Genomic DNA, 14,552 nt, shown 5'->3' on the forward strand with positions numbered 1-14,552 from the left:
TCACTTCACTAGAACGTGTTGAGGTCCAATTCATTGAAGACATACCAAAATTGAGAAATATAAATATAAATAAAAAAGAAACCATTATCTCTACTACGTGGTTCTTGTAGTTTATATTTGGTTTGAGAATTGGAATTAAAAAAAAAAAAAAAAAACAACTATAAATAATTCAAGATTCATCGAACTAATAATAACAAAATCGTTAATGACAATGTAAACCATCTCCATTTGTAAATTAATGTAAAAAAAAAATGCAACAGCAAACGGGAAAATATACACAATCTTCTAGTAAAATGGGACCATCTTGTAACGTGTAGAAACTGATCTCAACGCACAACGTTCATTGCTTCAAGCTCAACAAACAAATAAATTAGAGAGCATACCACGTACGGGAGCCAAAACCAAATAAAACATCGGTATTGAAAAAATAAATATATTTTTGCAATGTGTGAATTTGAACGAAAAAGCAGTGTCTCCACACAGGAAAAATGGAGGTGGTCACTGGAACCAGTGGGACCAACAACCTGCAGGATTGAGCAAGAATATGTTAGTTATTTTTTAATGCAGTGATGAAATTCGACAGAATATTAGTCGGGACGCTACTCCCAGGCATCCGGTGCCAATAAAAAAAAAATCAACAGGATAAATCTTAATATTGCTAAACGGAAAAGGTAGAGCAAGGCATAATTTCATGGACTCTGATGTGGCGGTTGCCGACAGAAACTCAGTGATGGGTCTTGTTTTCAAACCTCCTATTCACCGAAGCAAAGATCTAATCATTTTTCCAGTATTGAGACAGATCAAGTGTACGATGCCAGCACTTAAACTTTACAATCACATACAGAATCCAGAGGTAAGCATTGGTGTAGTAGAAAAATGCCAACCTAACAGGAATTTTGTGGACATCTATTTTCCTTATTTAATGCTACTCATTATTATTTTCCCCCAAAGTCAGATGCATACCTGGTATAGGGATGATGATCTTCTTTCAGGCCCACAACTTATGGGAAAGAATGGTAACTCGATAACTACATTTCAGCTTCTTGGGGCAAATGCAGCTAGTGCATTAGCATGTGCGGGAGAGAGGTTGCTCAAAAGGGGTTGCATTTGCTGACCATACAGTGAAATCAAGTGAGAGAAAGCTCTGCCTACTTCGGCCTTAGCTTCAGAAGTTTCTTCAGGGGAAACCACTACTTGAGCAAAAAGATTAACCAACTCCGGAACTAGAGAGAGGATCTGCTCGCATTAAAAGGGGAAAATAAAACAGCAAAGACATCACTTCTTGGAAAAAGCAAGAATTTAGACAACTAATCGGCCAATTTTACATTGCAGCTAGGAAATGAAACAAATACCTGTGGATTTGACGATAAAACAAGAGTAGATACACAACTATAGACTGTGATGGACTCCTCATAATCTTCTTTCAAAGGAAGAACTTTCAAGAAAACAGGAAGGACCTGCCAAGAGTAACCATAGGATAGACAGGGCCAAAAAGAAGAATTAGCTATAACGAGTAATAATGCTAATTCTTTTTAAAAAAAGCATAAGAAGACACCAGAAGATAACCTGATTTAGTGGGACAGACTCAGGGTGCACCATTATCATCCTTGCCACTGCACCAGCTGCATTATCCCTGACGGCATTGTCTGGCTCAGATTCCCCAAATAGGGGGTAAAGTCCACGCAATGTGTCACCATAGTATCTGGCATTGATGAAAGGAAGAGGCTACAGCAAGGCAAATGCAAGTTCCAGAGAAGGCGAGTTCAAGCCCACAATAGAATACTTAGCATATATGTTGCCCACTCCCGATTAAAACCCAACAACATCAAATCAAACAGGAAGGAAAACCAAAATTTACAACTATCAAAGAGGGCGAGAGGATAAAGAAAAAGGGGGAGGAAAAGGGGAGAATATGAAGCAGATTACTATAGAGAAGGATACTTCAAAGCGGACTCGCCCCCATTTTTGCACAGCTCTCCAACACAAAAAGCAGCATTCCTTCTATTAGTGGCCTCGGATGAAGTTAACTCTTTCAGTACCAAGGGCATTACTCTCTGATTCGTATGGAGTGAGTTCCACAAATAAGTCTCATATTCTTGAAGACATCATTAGTTATCCAAAAATAAGATGATATATTTAAGAGCAATAGCATTACATCAACATAGCCTGCAATTGGAGAACCCATATCCTGAGCTACTTCTGCGAGGCAAGCGACCACCATGGTTCGATCTTGCGGAGGGCGTGAAGCTCTCTGCATTAGTCAACAACTACAACAGTGACATACAACAACAAAATAAATGATAGCATAGAATTGCAACTACATACATCACAAGATCATTGCTAACCCACCGCGAATTTCATTAAAGGATCATATAGCTTCGCAAATATGGGTGCGAAATGAGAACCCATGGACTTGGCAAATGCAGGAAGAAGATCAGAAATTGCATCCATAAGCTCTTCATCATGCTGGGTATCATCATCATCAATATCACTGTCAGGTTCTGTTTGCTGACAAGCTGATTCCTCTCGGAGCAATAATAAAGTAGCATCAACAAGCCGAGGCATGTCTGAAATCAGATCACATAAACAAGCAAGTTCAAAATAAGATGTTTGGCTTAAATCCGGAAGATCTCCTTGAACAATAGGCAAAATGGAGGCAACTAAACTTTTACTTACATGGCTCAACAGCCATGTAACCATATTCCTTGATGATGTCAGCTACACTCAGACAAGCTTGAGCAACAACTTCTTTGTCATCATCTTCAGCCAGAGTCTTGATATAGATATTCATCACAGTGTCTGTAATTAAAAAGAATCATAAGAGCTAGACCAGGCTATTTCAGAACTAAGATATTTGCTATTCCCAACTCAAAAGTTCTGACCTAAAATTACTTTTGTCTTCGCTGCTCCTTCCTACAAAACGAGAAGGATTGTGAAAATGTTAGTACTTTTTAGTATATCCAGCCATCTATGGTGCTTTCACAACATAAGAGTACTGAGACTAAGCTAGCTTTCAAACTAAAGCTAAAGGCGTAACTTCTAGAAACATTGACGAGTGAGGTAGTTCTTTATTGACTAAGATAAAAATGGAACCAATATTGGCAGATAAAAAGATCCACGAAATCCAAAGTGCAAATAATAGCCATCTCAAATTGCCAAGTTTGAGAACCACAAAAGGAACTGCTTATGCTAATACTATTCTAAAGCTTTTGATTGGACCTAAAGTAAACAAGGGTTTTCAAGAAAATAGTACTTGAGAGAGAGAGAGAGAGAGAGAGAGAGGGTTCTGATGCAGACTAACATTTTGACTCTGGAAGATTGTCAGCGCTGCTAGTAAGATATCTGCAATTAAATTAAAATAAATTAACTATGAAAATTCTATAGATTCATTCGTGAATTTCAAACACAGTATAAAGTGAATATTATCTTGCTTGCCAATTTTAACAGTGCTTCCACTATTAATCATAAAAATTAAATTCCAAATAGTTGAATGTAATATTGAGACAAGTTAAAGACAACAATAACCCGGAAAATAACTGCACATGTCAACTTACAAGATTATACATGTATACAATCACCACTCCATATAAACCTGTTAGCATATCTGAAATAAACTTTCACTTGTCTTGTACAGGTTCATTGAGCTTGACCAAGCCTATATATTTTTTCTTGGTTTCTGATATAAATATCTATTCTTTTTTTCCTATTTTTGGAAGGAGGGGGATGCTAAAGAAAGAATGGAAAAGAACAAAAGAGCTAATGCTGGAAGCTGTGAAAACAAATGAGTTGGAGATAAGATTGTCTTGACAATGACAAGACAGACATTTTTTTCATCAATTGCGAGACCATTCACCAAGTTCAGAGAGTTTATTTTAAGGTTTAGATGCACCAAGTAAAAAAGGAGACAAAATAAGTTAGATGCATGGTGCAAAACAACTTTGACACAAGCAGATAGCAGCTAGCAGATAGATACTAACGTTTTAGAGCTATTGTTGCCTGAAGCCGAACATCTTCATGAAAATAACCTGAGTGTCTTACCAAAATTTTCAATGACTCCTCCAAATAGCTTAAAAATATTAAGAAACCAAAAAATATTCTCTCCTTCAATTACTTCTTTACTCTTGCAAAGGTGAGATGAAAAACTAAAAAGGAAAAACTAGAAGAAATAGAGTTAAAGGATACGGTGCATAAGAACTCTTTGTGTGTTGAGCAAATAATCCAAGAGCTTGAGTTGCAGCAGCCTTTTCATCCAAAACTCCAGTTCTTATACTAATATTTCTTACCCTTGGTTCATCACGAGCTTCATCATCAGATGAAACTCCTCCAAATCCATTAAAAATTTCATCATCAGACTCAACAATGTCCACCGCAGAGCCATCATCCAGATTGCATGAAGCAAATGCCAGAGGTACAACATGAGGAAGATACTGTTTACCAAGATAAATATCTACTCATAAATATAGGCAATAAAAAAAATCCGCAAAAGTCACAATATAGAAATACATGCACACCTGTGCAAATCCTTCGCCCAAAATTTCTGCTATATTGCTGAAGAATCCGTGTGTATACTCCCGAAGCTCACTGAACTCCAGTCCAAAACCCTGAGAATGGAATTATTAATAAATTACTAAAAAGGACCAATAATAATCCGGTAAAAGATAAGTGCCAAAGCAAGTACTGTAATTGCGGCCTCTATGAAAGGAGGTAATATTGATTCCATCCTCATTCTCCCCACAGACATTGCAACGATTCCAACTAGTTCAGTAGCCCTTGCTCGTGAACGAAGATCCTCATCATTAGCAAGTACCATAAAATTTTTCATCATCTCTAGAACCCTTTCAGCATATGGAAGGAAGGCTTGCTCTGCAGCAGCTGCAACTGAACCAATTGCAGACTGCAAGGAAATTAACAGAAATCTTAAAGTTATGGCCAAACAGAGGAAAATGAATTTTGCAGATAATGATCACCAAATTTAAACCAATGATGCAAGTCTTTAAAGCACACAAGATACATCTTTGTACCATGCACGTCTCCTGCAAATTCCGAGGGCTGCTGTGGAGGGCTGCCAATAGTCTCCCCATCAATGGATCTAGAAAAGGAAGGATTTCCTCCCCCATGTCCTCACAAAATGCAGCCAAAGCATAGTATGACTTCTCCTGTAGAATAAGTCTGAGTTGAGCTCAGAAAATAATTATAACAATAAATGGCAGAACTCAACTTTCTGTCCATATTTACCTTTACTTCATCAGATGCATCATCAAGAGCATTTAAGATGCTGGGAAGAACACTTTCATAATGTGATACAATTTCAGGTTGCAAATGCTCAGCAAATTGACCCAATGCAAATGATGCAGCCCCTCTAACCATTTGTTCAGGATCCCTCAAAGCCCCCAAGACAATATGAAGAACAGGTTCCAACTTATTTTTCATCAACTCCAAACAACCCTCTGAAATGACACCTAAAGCAGTAACAGAAGCTTCCCGATACTTTGGGTTTGCATTCTGACTACTCAGGGATGCAAATTCAAACACAGGGGGATACACGTGCTTGGGGAGGTTTAAAGCCATAGTGTCAATGACTTCAGCAGCGGCTCTATCTGGTGCAAGATCATCATCTTCATCTCCATCAGTTGATTCTGCAAGCAAAGGGCACATAACTTGCAGGATAGGGATAACCAACTTATACTTTTTAAGGGAATTGGACTTGTACTTTGCTAGCCATGAAATTATCTGAATAGCCTGATAAATTGAACAAAGCATAAGAAGTAAGCAAATTATCTAGAACACCCAGAAGGGAGTAAACACAATTAAATGGATCAAATCAAAATCCAACAAAGCTTTATACCAACCGCCTAGGCTGATTAGAGTATGGAAGACAGGAAAATATATTTGCAGCTCCTTCCTACCTGATGACGTGTGTTGGATTCCAGATTTTGACTAGAGCACACTTCAAGGGAGAACTGCACAATGGATTTAACAGATTCCCCAAGAAGAGGTGCGGGAGATTCAATCAACTCATCAAAGATTTCAAAAGCAATTACAGCTACATCTTCCTCACCAGAGGCAAGACACTGCCTGGAAACACGCAAAATGCTGGGAATGAATTCACGAAACTTGACCTGCATCAGTATGATATAATCATGCAACAAAAAAATGGAATCAATATGAGTCAAGGCCAGAAAGAGCTAAAATATAATGTTAGAGCCCGAGGGAATTAATGTTTAATATTTAGTACAAGGAATCACATTTCTAAAATGCAATTAATCTCTTAGCATCAATAAATATCATGAGTCACTTCTAGGACAATGCTTTTTGTTTTTGATTAGTCCCATCAAGAAGTACACTGAATAGTTGAGCATAATCACAATAGGAAAATTTAATCTTAGAAATCTCATGAACTGCATAAAAAAGATGCACACACGAAGTCGTCAAAATAACTATAGTTGTTTCTCAACATCATTTACAAATACAAGATAAACACAAATACATGTTCAAATATTTCAGGACAGTGAGATTCCTTCCAAAGTATAATTTTTACTTTTCTATATTAATAAAAACAGATTAGAAATGATGACCACCACAAAACTACAATCGGATAACATATTACAAACTCACCACTTCATCCCCATCATTAGTGAACTCTAGAAAAGACCCCACTGCTCTGGTAGTACATGGAAAAAAAGTAAGCAACCATATGATATTGCTCGTTCACTACAAAAGGAACAAAAAATTGTAAAAAAAGGAATTTTAAATTACTTGAGAGCAGCAACTCTAACACGATTACTAGTCTCATCCTGTAGGCACTTCAAAAGAAGAGCTTGCAAATCTGTGAAATGTGGTCGAAAACTACTCCCAATGGTTTCAGTTAAGGAGCTGAAAAGAATCAGGGCCACCTTGTACCACAAAGAAGAAAAATTGTATGAGTTAGCCTATTTGACATTGTAAATAAGCACCAACATGAGCAAGCATCCATATGAAAAACTCATACGCTGAAAAGATAAGGATAATAGTATTTGTCTGAGCTAATGAAGATACATAATAGATAATAAGAATCATCAGAGATTGATGAGCAACCATATTCATCGTAATATAAGAACAAAGAAAAATAGATTTGACCATAGTTCATCCCCTTAAATGTGATATAGATAGGTTTTAGTGTAATTATACTAAGGAGTGGTTTAGATTCAGAGATGAGTTGAGATGGGTTGAGATGGTTTGTGAATAGTAGAATAAAAATTGAATTATTTATTATATTTTGTGCGGGAATTTGGAAAAGTTGTTTTGGGATTTGAAAAAGTTGAATTGTTTATTATATTTTGTGTGGAAATTTGGAAAAGTTGTAATGATCAGATGAGATGAGTTGAGGTGGGTTTTGAATGCAAACAAGGCCTAAGGCAAAATGCGGAACATCTCGGATTCCGTGAAAATTATGTTCCTAAAGAAGTAAGCAAATTACAAGTGATACAATTATCACTGATACATATTCATGCTCTTATATAAGTAGCTACATGGTACCAATTGGACAGAACAATCTTCTCTAGGGTCATAGTTATACTTGAAACTGCCTACCAAAGCTGTGAGCTTATAACGTCAGTAAACATAGGGTGGAATATATACCATGAATTTTGTGTATGCAAGAAAAACCCATCAAGATTAACATAATCCATCACACTTACAGAATCAAGAAACTGTTAATGTGGATGCGTGTTGAAAGAGATCTAATATGGCAACAAGAGATCAATGAGGGGCAGCACAAGACATTATAATAACACATATAGGGCAACCAGATGGCTTCGAAGAGTTGTGAGCTTACTTCTCTATGGTCTTCTTGTGCACTCTGGCTACATTGGAACAAAAAGGGCAGCAAATCAGGCCACTCTCCTGCTGGAATGGCATGCTTTGCAATGACACTCACCACATTTGCACTTGCTCGCCTCACTGGTGGGCTGCAGTAGTACAATCAATAAGATCATTATCAAAATCCCAAAGCAAAGCGATTACAAATACAATTAATGTGACATCAGGGGCAGTTGACTAGCTGGTAGAGAAAGAGAAACTCAAATTTAACAAACCACTAAGTAAAAGAATAGGCGGGACTGGTTTTAGAGAATAGGCATCATGTGAGAATGTTCATTGAAAAAGGATAGCGGGCCTGAACTATAGAGTAGTAGCTTTGCTCCAGAAGCTAGAAAAAGTTCCACTCTAGGATACATTACTTTAACTTACATCTCCTAACTCTTAACGGCACCCAAACATGAAGTTTCAAAGCCTCAAAAATTCATTTAGCAAAATATCAGGCATGCAAGAAGGCTAAATGATAAAAATTGAACATATTATATGCAAGAGTCCTCATGATAAAATCTCATATAGCAGCAACTGAACCAGTATACATGAAAGCAGGTTTACGGATTACCGAGAAATATTGGCAATTTCAAATGCTCAATTTTAGTGCATCAATACAGAGGCAAAAGAAATAAGCTCCTACTGAGTAGGAGCCATCAACAACCATGAGATCAACACCTCAATCACAACAAACACAACCTCGACCAAACCAAACTAGTATATTGCGCAGTTAAAAAGGGAAAAAGAATTCCAAGTTTAATGTTTCTCACATCCCTGACTTTTCTTATCAAACAAATTTCTTAAAACAATTATCGCAAAAATTCAAAATTCAATTCTTTAGAATCATCAACATCAGATGAATGCATCTTATTCAGCCGCAGTTCGATAAAGCAACAAAACCGATTAAGCTTCATAATATACCAAAAATCATAATTGAAATCAATAATACCCAAAACCAAATTCAGCACAAAATTGATAATCCGTGAATTAAAAGCAACACATATATAAAAATAACTGAGTCATAACTTTTAACAGGTGGAAAAAAAAGTGCTTATTATTTATCTGTATAGTTAATTTGGACCTGTGTTCCATGGTAATACTCTCAATGAGGGACTGTTTGACAAGCTGCTTGAGCTGCGGGGAGAGCTTGGCCCAGTGGCCGGTGATCTTCTTGCGGAGCAGCACGGCGGCTAGCTGGCGGACGTTGGGAGTCTTGGCAGTGCGGAGATGCTGCACCAACGCGGGCACCACCTGCGGGTCCTTGGCCAAGCGCTTTATCTGCTCCTCCGCCTGCCGCCTCGCGTCGTTGTCCGGCATCAAGAATTGTATCAGCAAGAGCTCCAACGACTGCGCCATTGCTCTGTTTCTCTGTCCGACTCTCTCTCTCTCTCTCTCTCTCTCTGAATTCTCTTAAAGGCCCTGGCTGGCTTCTTTTTCTTACGATGGAGGCTGGTGCCGCGAGTCGAGGCTTTTGAGGGTTTTTGAGTTTTGCTTTGCTTTGTATTTAAGGAAGCAGAAGTGGGAGTGTGTTTTGGGGTTTTACAGCGCACAGAACAGGTTTTGTTGGGATTTTAGTAAAATGTCGTCCTACACACTGCACGATTGTTGGGTGACTTGGGTCCACGCGTGTTGTTTTGCCCCCGGCTTATTTTACTCATCATTTCACACCCGATATATCATTTTTTTATTATTATTTCTGTTAAATTAATTCTTCTTCTCATTATTTACCAAGAAAAATAAATAAAACAATAAAAAATCATGTATTATGTGTAATATAAGATCGATGAGTAGAATTTTTCTTATCTATTCTCATTTCTTTTTCTATTAAAAAAACTCTCATTTTCTTATAAAATTATCAATTAGTCTATAAAGTTTATAATTTCTTTCTTTATTTTTCTTCGATAATCTTATATACAATTTTGGAGTGTACAATTCTTGCATATTCCATTTGAAAAAAAAGTTGAGATCGCCATTAAAAAACTAATTTCTCATATGGAACTCATATTTATCACTTTTTTTATTAAAAAAAATATGCTATAAATTTTACGACTGTAAATATTATTTTTCATTTTTCTTTTCTCCTAACCCCTAGGTTGTAAATATTCAAATAGACGTTCTTCGGCCAAAGTTCATGCAAGTCTATTAGTGAACTCCTCGATAGTCAATCAATTTTTATAATGAATTTAGTTCCAGATCAGTCATTGTTCCTCATCAACCATTGCACACCTTATGTGGATTTACTTCTTTTTTTTTAAGCAAAATATGTGTTTTGCATCGTTGGTTTTGCTTTTCTTCCCATTCGAATTTTGCATGCATCCCGCGAAACCCACCCTCCTCCCTCGCCAGGAACTCGCGTCGTTTTTCTCTTCCCAGCACCACCTCGCAATGCTCCTCAGTCTGTCCAGCGCAACCACTCCCCACAAGCCAATTGAATGGACCAAACCAGCAACACTGCTCCGGTGGAATTTTGTTTCGCCGCCACCCATGCTCATTTTCGTAGGTAAATGTTATACTATTTTTCCTTCTGTACTATTACATTCTTCTTGTATATTGAGAGATATGATTTTTGGGTTTTGTGAGATGGAGGTATTGCGGCTTAGGCATAGAGAAAAATATTGTTCTTTGGTGATAGACAAAATTATAAGGGTACGATCTTAAAACCTCATATCACAGGTTAATTAATTAGCATCTAAAGTACTTATTTTTTTTGTTAATACAACCTATGTTTCGAAGACATGATGCAGATAAAAGGGATGAAGAGATGAAGATTTCCAACCGAGGAAGGATGAAAGATGAAGCACAAAGTTGAAGAGAATAACTGACAGAGGAAAGGAGGGTCGACGGCAATAGGGGTGCTGGGCAAAGGGAGGATCAACTGCAACGGGGCAACTTTGTAGAGGATGGATAACGCTTGGTGTGGGGGAGAGGATGGCCGACGGGGCTCTAACAATCTCAAATGGGTGAGAGAGGAACATGCGATAGGGAGAATGAGGGAGAAAAAAAAAATGCTATCATGTAAGGTGCGTCTTGGCTGATGCGAAACAATGACTGATGAGAAGCGTTTTTGTCTTATAATCGCACTGACATTGATTTAGGAATTGGTTGAGCCATTTGATAGTTAAACATACTACTTTTTTATATTTTGTTAAGTCGGTCCGGACTCCGCATACATCGCGACCGAATGGGCAGCAAGAAAGGCCTTGGGTCCGAGCCCACGAAGGCAAGGCCCGTGTAGGAATGGATTCATCGGGCAGTCGAGAACTGGAAATGGGTGCATATATAGGATAGAATATGAGGTAAACTTTGTTGGGTTACAGGTTTTAACTTCTAATAGGGTACGTATGTGTGCGCGTGTCGGTGGGACGGCCCATCTAAAGCTTGGCCCACTAAAATCAACAAAACTATCTGCATCTTCCTCGTTTCATAGAAGATATAAAATTGTTATGTTATGATTCGTCATGGGCAATGGCAACCACAGCAGACATTGGAATATTGAATGGCAAAAATGAGGACTTTTTTATAATATCACATTAAAGACGATAGAACGACAATGATATATAAAATAAAAAAAATATTATAAGAAAATCTTACGATATACATCTATTTAATCAATACATAATTTATTATTTTTATATTTATATTTGAACACACACATTTAAATATAAAAATAAAAAAAATAAAAATGACAAACTCATAATGGAAGTATATAATATAAGATTTCTATGAATTTTTTATAAAAAAAATAAGAAATCTAATTACGTTTAAACGTTAAATTGAATTGATTTAGGATGATAAAATATTATTTTTTTAATATTATTATTTTAAAATTTTAAAAAAATTAAATTATTTATTATATTTTATATTAAAATTTAAAAAATTTATAATAATTAATTGAGATAAATTTAACTTTTGAACGAAGCCGAATCGTCGGTGCAAAAGGACAGTTCTAGCCGGCCGGCCGGCCAGCGGTAAGCGATAACTTTGACGGACTAGCATTTTTTCAATGCAAATTAATGGGTCGTACTACGTGCAGACTGCAGAGCAGGACCTGTTCCTCACGCAACTCCTAGCTAGCCAGTAGCAACGTTTGCGTGTAACAGTATATATCTTGTTAAAACAAATTAAAACTTCTCAATTTATTGATCCATGAATAAATTGATGAATTTATACATAAAATGATCTTAACATATATAACTTCTCAATTTATTGATCCATGGCATACGTTTATTCAATTTCAATACAACAATATTATAAATGGTCGATCGATCTACTTAAATATATAATAAACGTATTGTCTTTAAATAATGGCATTGATCGATGATCTAATTCCGTGGTGGAGGTACGATGATTGCTGTCTTTCCTAATTTCGACCTGAAAATTTGCCCAAATTCTGCAGAAACATTGAGGGAGGCTTCTATGACCGCAGGAGATAAAGCATCCCACACAGATGTCTTACCAGCCAACTCTTCCAAAACAGGCCTAACCAAAAAACAAAACATCATTACGTTAACGAACAACAGCAATGTTGCAAAAAAAAAAAATGTCAAGATGTAAGAGTACTTGAGAGAGAGAGAGAGACAGAGAGAGAGAGCGCATTAATATTACCTCTTAGCTGTGACCAAAGAGAAAAACTCCAATCCATCTTCGCCTGCGAGTTTGGCAACAGCGAAGAATCTGGGCACGACAAGCAAGTAACCAGGCTTTACTTCAGTGTCCAAGACGCGCTTCCCATTAATGCCCACAACTTGAATCTTTCCAGAACCCTTAACTACAAAGATTACTTCTACTGCAGATTGAGCCGTATATGTCGGCGCATGCATTGCTTCAGGATCGAGTTTAACGCGACTGCAACTCAGCCCCTCAACCTTTCCGAGGAAAGGAAACTTGGCCTCTGTCAATGTCGTAACTCGTCCACCATTTTTGACGACAATGTCAGGCAAAGCAGCATCGATGTTATACACCAGTTTTCTGGTATTGGTGTCTTCGTGTGGCTTAGGCATTGTTTTTCCTTCCTCCAGCTTAATTATCAGCACCCCGGTTTGGCTTTTCGCGAGCTTGTTTGCATCTTCTGCACTGGTAATATAAGCTCTACTTATAAAATCCTGTGAAAAACCTCCCATGATTCCTTGGGCACCGCTAAAAAATAAGTAGGTGAATTCGCCAGGAATGTGAGCCTCAATAGTTTCGCCAATGAATACAATATCTAGCTCGGAATCGCCATCGTTGAACCACCATGAGAGTGCTCCCTTTGGGACAGGGATGACATCTCCTTTCTTTAGTTTCAGGACTACCTCCTCTTCTGTATTTGGGAATACAAACCCAACCACTCCATCACTACCTGAAAAGTTACATGAGCTTTGTGAGAAAATTTGGTCACAAATAAATCTGCGTGTTCATAATAATAAGGGCTAAATTAATAGAAACCCACGAATTATGGAACAAGATTGATGAACTTCGAGTACCGGTAGATAATGGATATATAAAATATAATTATTTACTAATTTTGTCAAAAAGGAGTTATTTGATGTTTTGGGTCATTTCACTTGATCAACTCAAATATTTTAGAAATCTAATAACGACTAATTAAAATACTTCAAATTTTGTACTAATGAACTTCTTTGTTTTTTTCAAAAAAAGATTATAGTACTAAATAAACTTAAAATCAGAGATCGATTAATCTTGTTCAAATTTAGACTGCCACTTGACTTCCCGGCCATCTAGTAGAACCTCGATCCAGGAAAAGGTAGCTAGCGACGCCGGCGCACTAACCTTGGAGGACATAACCGACTTTGGAAGAATCTGCATGGTGGGGAAGAGCAAAGCCGCGTGGCTGTAGAACAAGCTTCCCAGCACCAACCTTGCTCTCACGAAGCACAGGAAATTCAGAACTAGACCAACTATAGTATGATCCACCATCTCCCTCGAATATCTTCTGGGCAGACTTGGATGCCAAGTCAAACTCCATAGTTTTCTGCACTACTTCAAATAAGCTAGGTTATAAAAAATAAAGCAGGGCGCATGGCTATTAATATTTGAATGACGAGAGAATATATTTAACTGAAAAAAGATAATTCAATGGCTGCGACAACTATATATTTTTTCTGATTTTGGAGCAACCTCAAGAATCCGAACACACAAAATTTTGGAGAAGAACTAATCGCATGTAGCTAGCTTGCAGATTTTCAATTTCTGTACCTGTATTTGTAGATATCTGAAGGGTACGCACGTAGCAGCAGTTTAGAACGAAAACACGTCAGATCAGCTAAGAAATTACATATATGATGAAGATAATAGATAGTGCAAGCTGGGTTTCTACGTATATATAATAGCAGGTAGGCTATGGGAAGAAGAAACGAAAATGTACACGTACACGATGAGATCGAAAAATAATTTAGGCCACGTGTACGTGAGAACGATCCACTCGTTGAATAGCGATCGGACAATGCATGGATGGCATCATTTTCGCGTGCAATATTCCATAGCTGACTAGACTAGTATCGACATTGATCTATGCATCTCAATATGTAAAATCATATTTACATAATATGAAACTAAATTTATTTATATTGACTTATACATCTATAAATATTTAGTTAATTATGAATCTTATCTATATAAATTTAGAGATCAACTATTCACTTTTCAAAACATTTTTTATTCATTTTTTGTCTCTCCTCCATTTCTTGATAAATTTGTATTATATTGTAATA

At 37.1% G+C, this 14,552-nt stretch overlaps 2 protein-coding genes across 5 annotated transcripts; both read right to left on the reverse strand.

Moving 5' to 3' along the window:
* Positions 1 to 206: 206 nt before the first annotated feature.
* On the reverse strand, positions 207 to 9,384 carry LOC121257900 (importin-4). 2 transcript variants are annotated; one of them, XM_041159165.1, is made up of 21 exons: positions 8,924 to 9,383; positions 7,814 to 7,946; positions 6,757 to 6,893; positions 6,616 to 6,661; positions 5,907 to 6,119; positions 5,236 to 5,739; positions 5,022 to 5,156; positions 4,679 to 4,894; positions 4,512 to 4,601; positions 4,183 to 4,427; positions 3,978 to 4,066; positions 3,302 to 3,342; positions 2,883 to 2,913; positions 2,677 to 2,799; positions 2,350 to 2,567; positions 2,156 to 2,251; positions 1,942 to 2,054; positions 1,567 to 1,702; positions 1,353 to 1,457; positions 964 to 1,236; positions 207 to 524 (listed from the first exon to the last, which is right to left on the reverse strand). In XM_041159165.1, exons 1-20 carry the CDS (start codon positions 9,196 to 9,198, stop codon positions 1,036 to 1,038), a joined length of 3,147 nt encoding a protein of 1,048 aa, XP_041015099.1. In that variant the 5' UTR covers positions 9,199 to 9,383; the 3' UTR covers positions 207 to 524; positions 964 to 1,035. The 2 variants fall into 2 exon arrangements, with proteins under 2 accessions (XP_041015099.1, XP_041015100.1); XM_041159166.1 differs by lacking the exons at positions 207 to 524; positions 964 to 1,236 and adding an exon at positions 1,266 to 1,281 and having other exon boundaries at positions 1,326 to 1,457; positions 8,924 to 9,384.
* Positions 9,385 to 12,020: 2,636 nt separating this feature from the next.
* On the reverse strand, positions 12,021 to 14,162 carry LOC121258879 (cocosin 1-like). 3 transcript variants are annotated; one of them, XM_041160411.1, is made up of 4 exons: positions 14,038 to 14,162; positions 13,612 to 13,813; positions 12,448 to 13,180; positions 12,021 to 12,321 (listed from the first exon to the last, which is right to left on the reverse strand). In XM_041160411.1, the coding sequence occupies exons 2-4, from the start codon at positions 13,805 to 13,807 to the stop codon at positions 12,165 to 12,167; spliced, it is 1,086 nt and encodes a 361-aa protein (XP_041016345.1). In that variant the 5' UTR covers positions 13,808 to 13,813; positions 14,038 to 14,162; the 3' UTR covers positions 12,021 to 12,164. The 3 variants fall into 3 exon arrangements, with proteins under 3 accessions (XP_041016345.1, XP_041016348.1, XP_041016346.1); XM_041160414.1 differs by having other exon boundaries at positions 13,612 to 13,821; positions 14,038 to 14,138; XM_041160412.1 differs by having other exon boundaries at positions 13,612 to 13,818; positions 14,038 to 14,134.
* Between the last annotated feature and the right edge of the window lie 390 nt (positions 14,163 to 14,552).

This window comes from Juglans microcarpa x Juglans regia, chromosome 3S, assembly GCF_004785595.1.
Source record: "Juglans microcarpa x Juglans regia isolate MS1-56 chromosome 3S, Jm3101_v1.0, whole genome shotgun sequence".
NCBI classification, from domain to species: Eukaryota; Viridiplantae; Streptophyta; class Magnoliopsida; order Fagales; family Juglandaceae; genus Juglans; species Juglans microcarpa x Juglans regia.

Excerpts from the sequence above, each read along its gene's own strand:
- LOC121257900 (XM_041159165.1), bottom strand. The coding sequence starts at position 9,198 with ATGGCGCAGTCGTTGGAGCTCTTGCTGATACAATTCTTGATGCCGGAC. Across the intron at positions 5,740-5,906 it reads AATCCAACACACGTCATCAG|GCTATTCAGATAATTTCATG; the intron begins GTAGGAAGGAGC and ends TCAATTTATCAG. Across the intron at positions 5,157-5,235 it reads ATGCATCTGATGAAGTAAAG|GAGAAGTCATACTATGCTTT; the intron begins GTAAATATGGAC and ends CTTATTCTACAG.
- LOC121258879 (XM_041160411.1), bottom strand. The coding sequence starts at position 13,807 with ATGGAGTTTGACTTGGCATCCAAGTCTGCCCAGAAGATATTCGAGGGA. Across the intron at positions 13,181-13,611 it reads AGTCGGTTATGTCCTCCAAG|GTAGTGATGGAGTGGTTGGG; the intron begins GTTAGTGCGCCG and ends GTAACTTTTCAG. Across the intron at positions 12,322-12,447 it reads TCTTTGGTCACAGCTAAGAG|GCCTGTTTTGGAAGAGTTGG; the intron begins GTAATATTAATG and ends TTTTTTGGTTAG.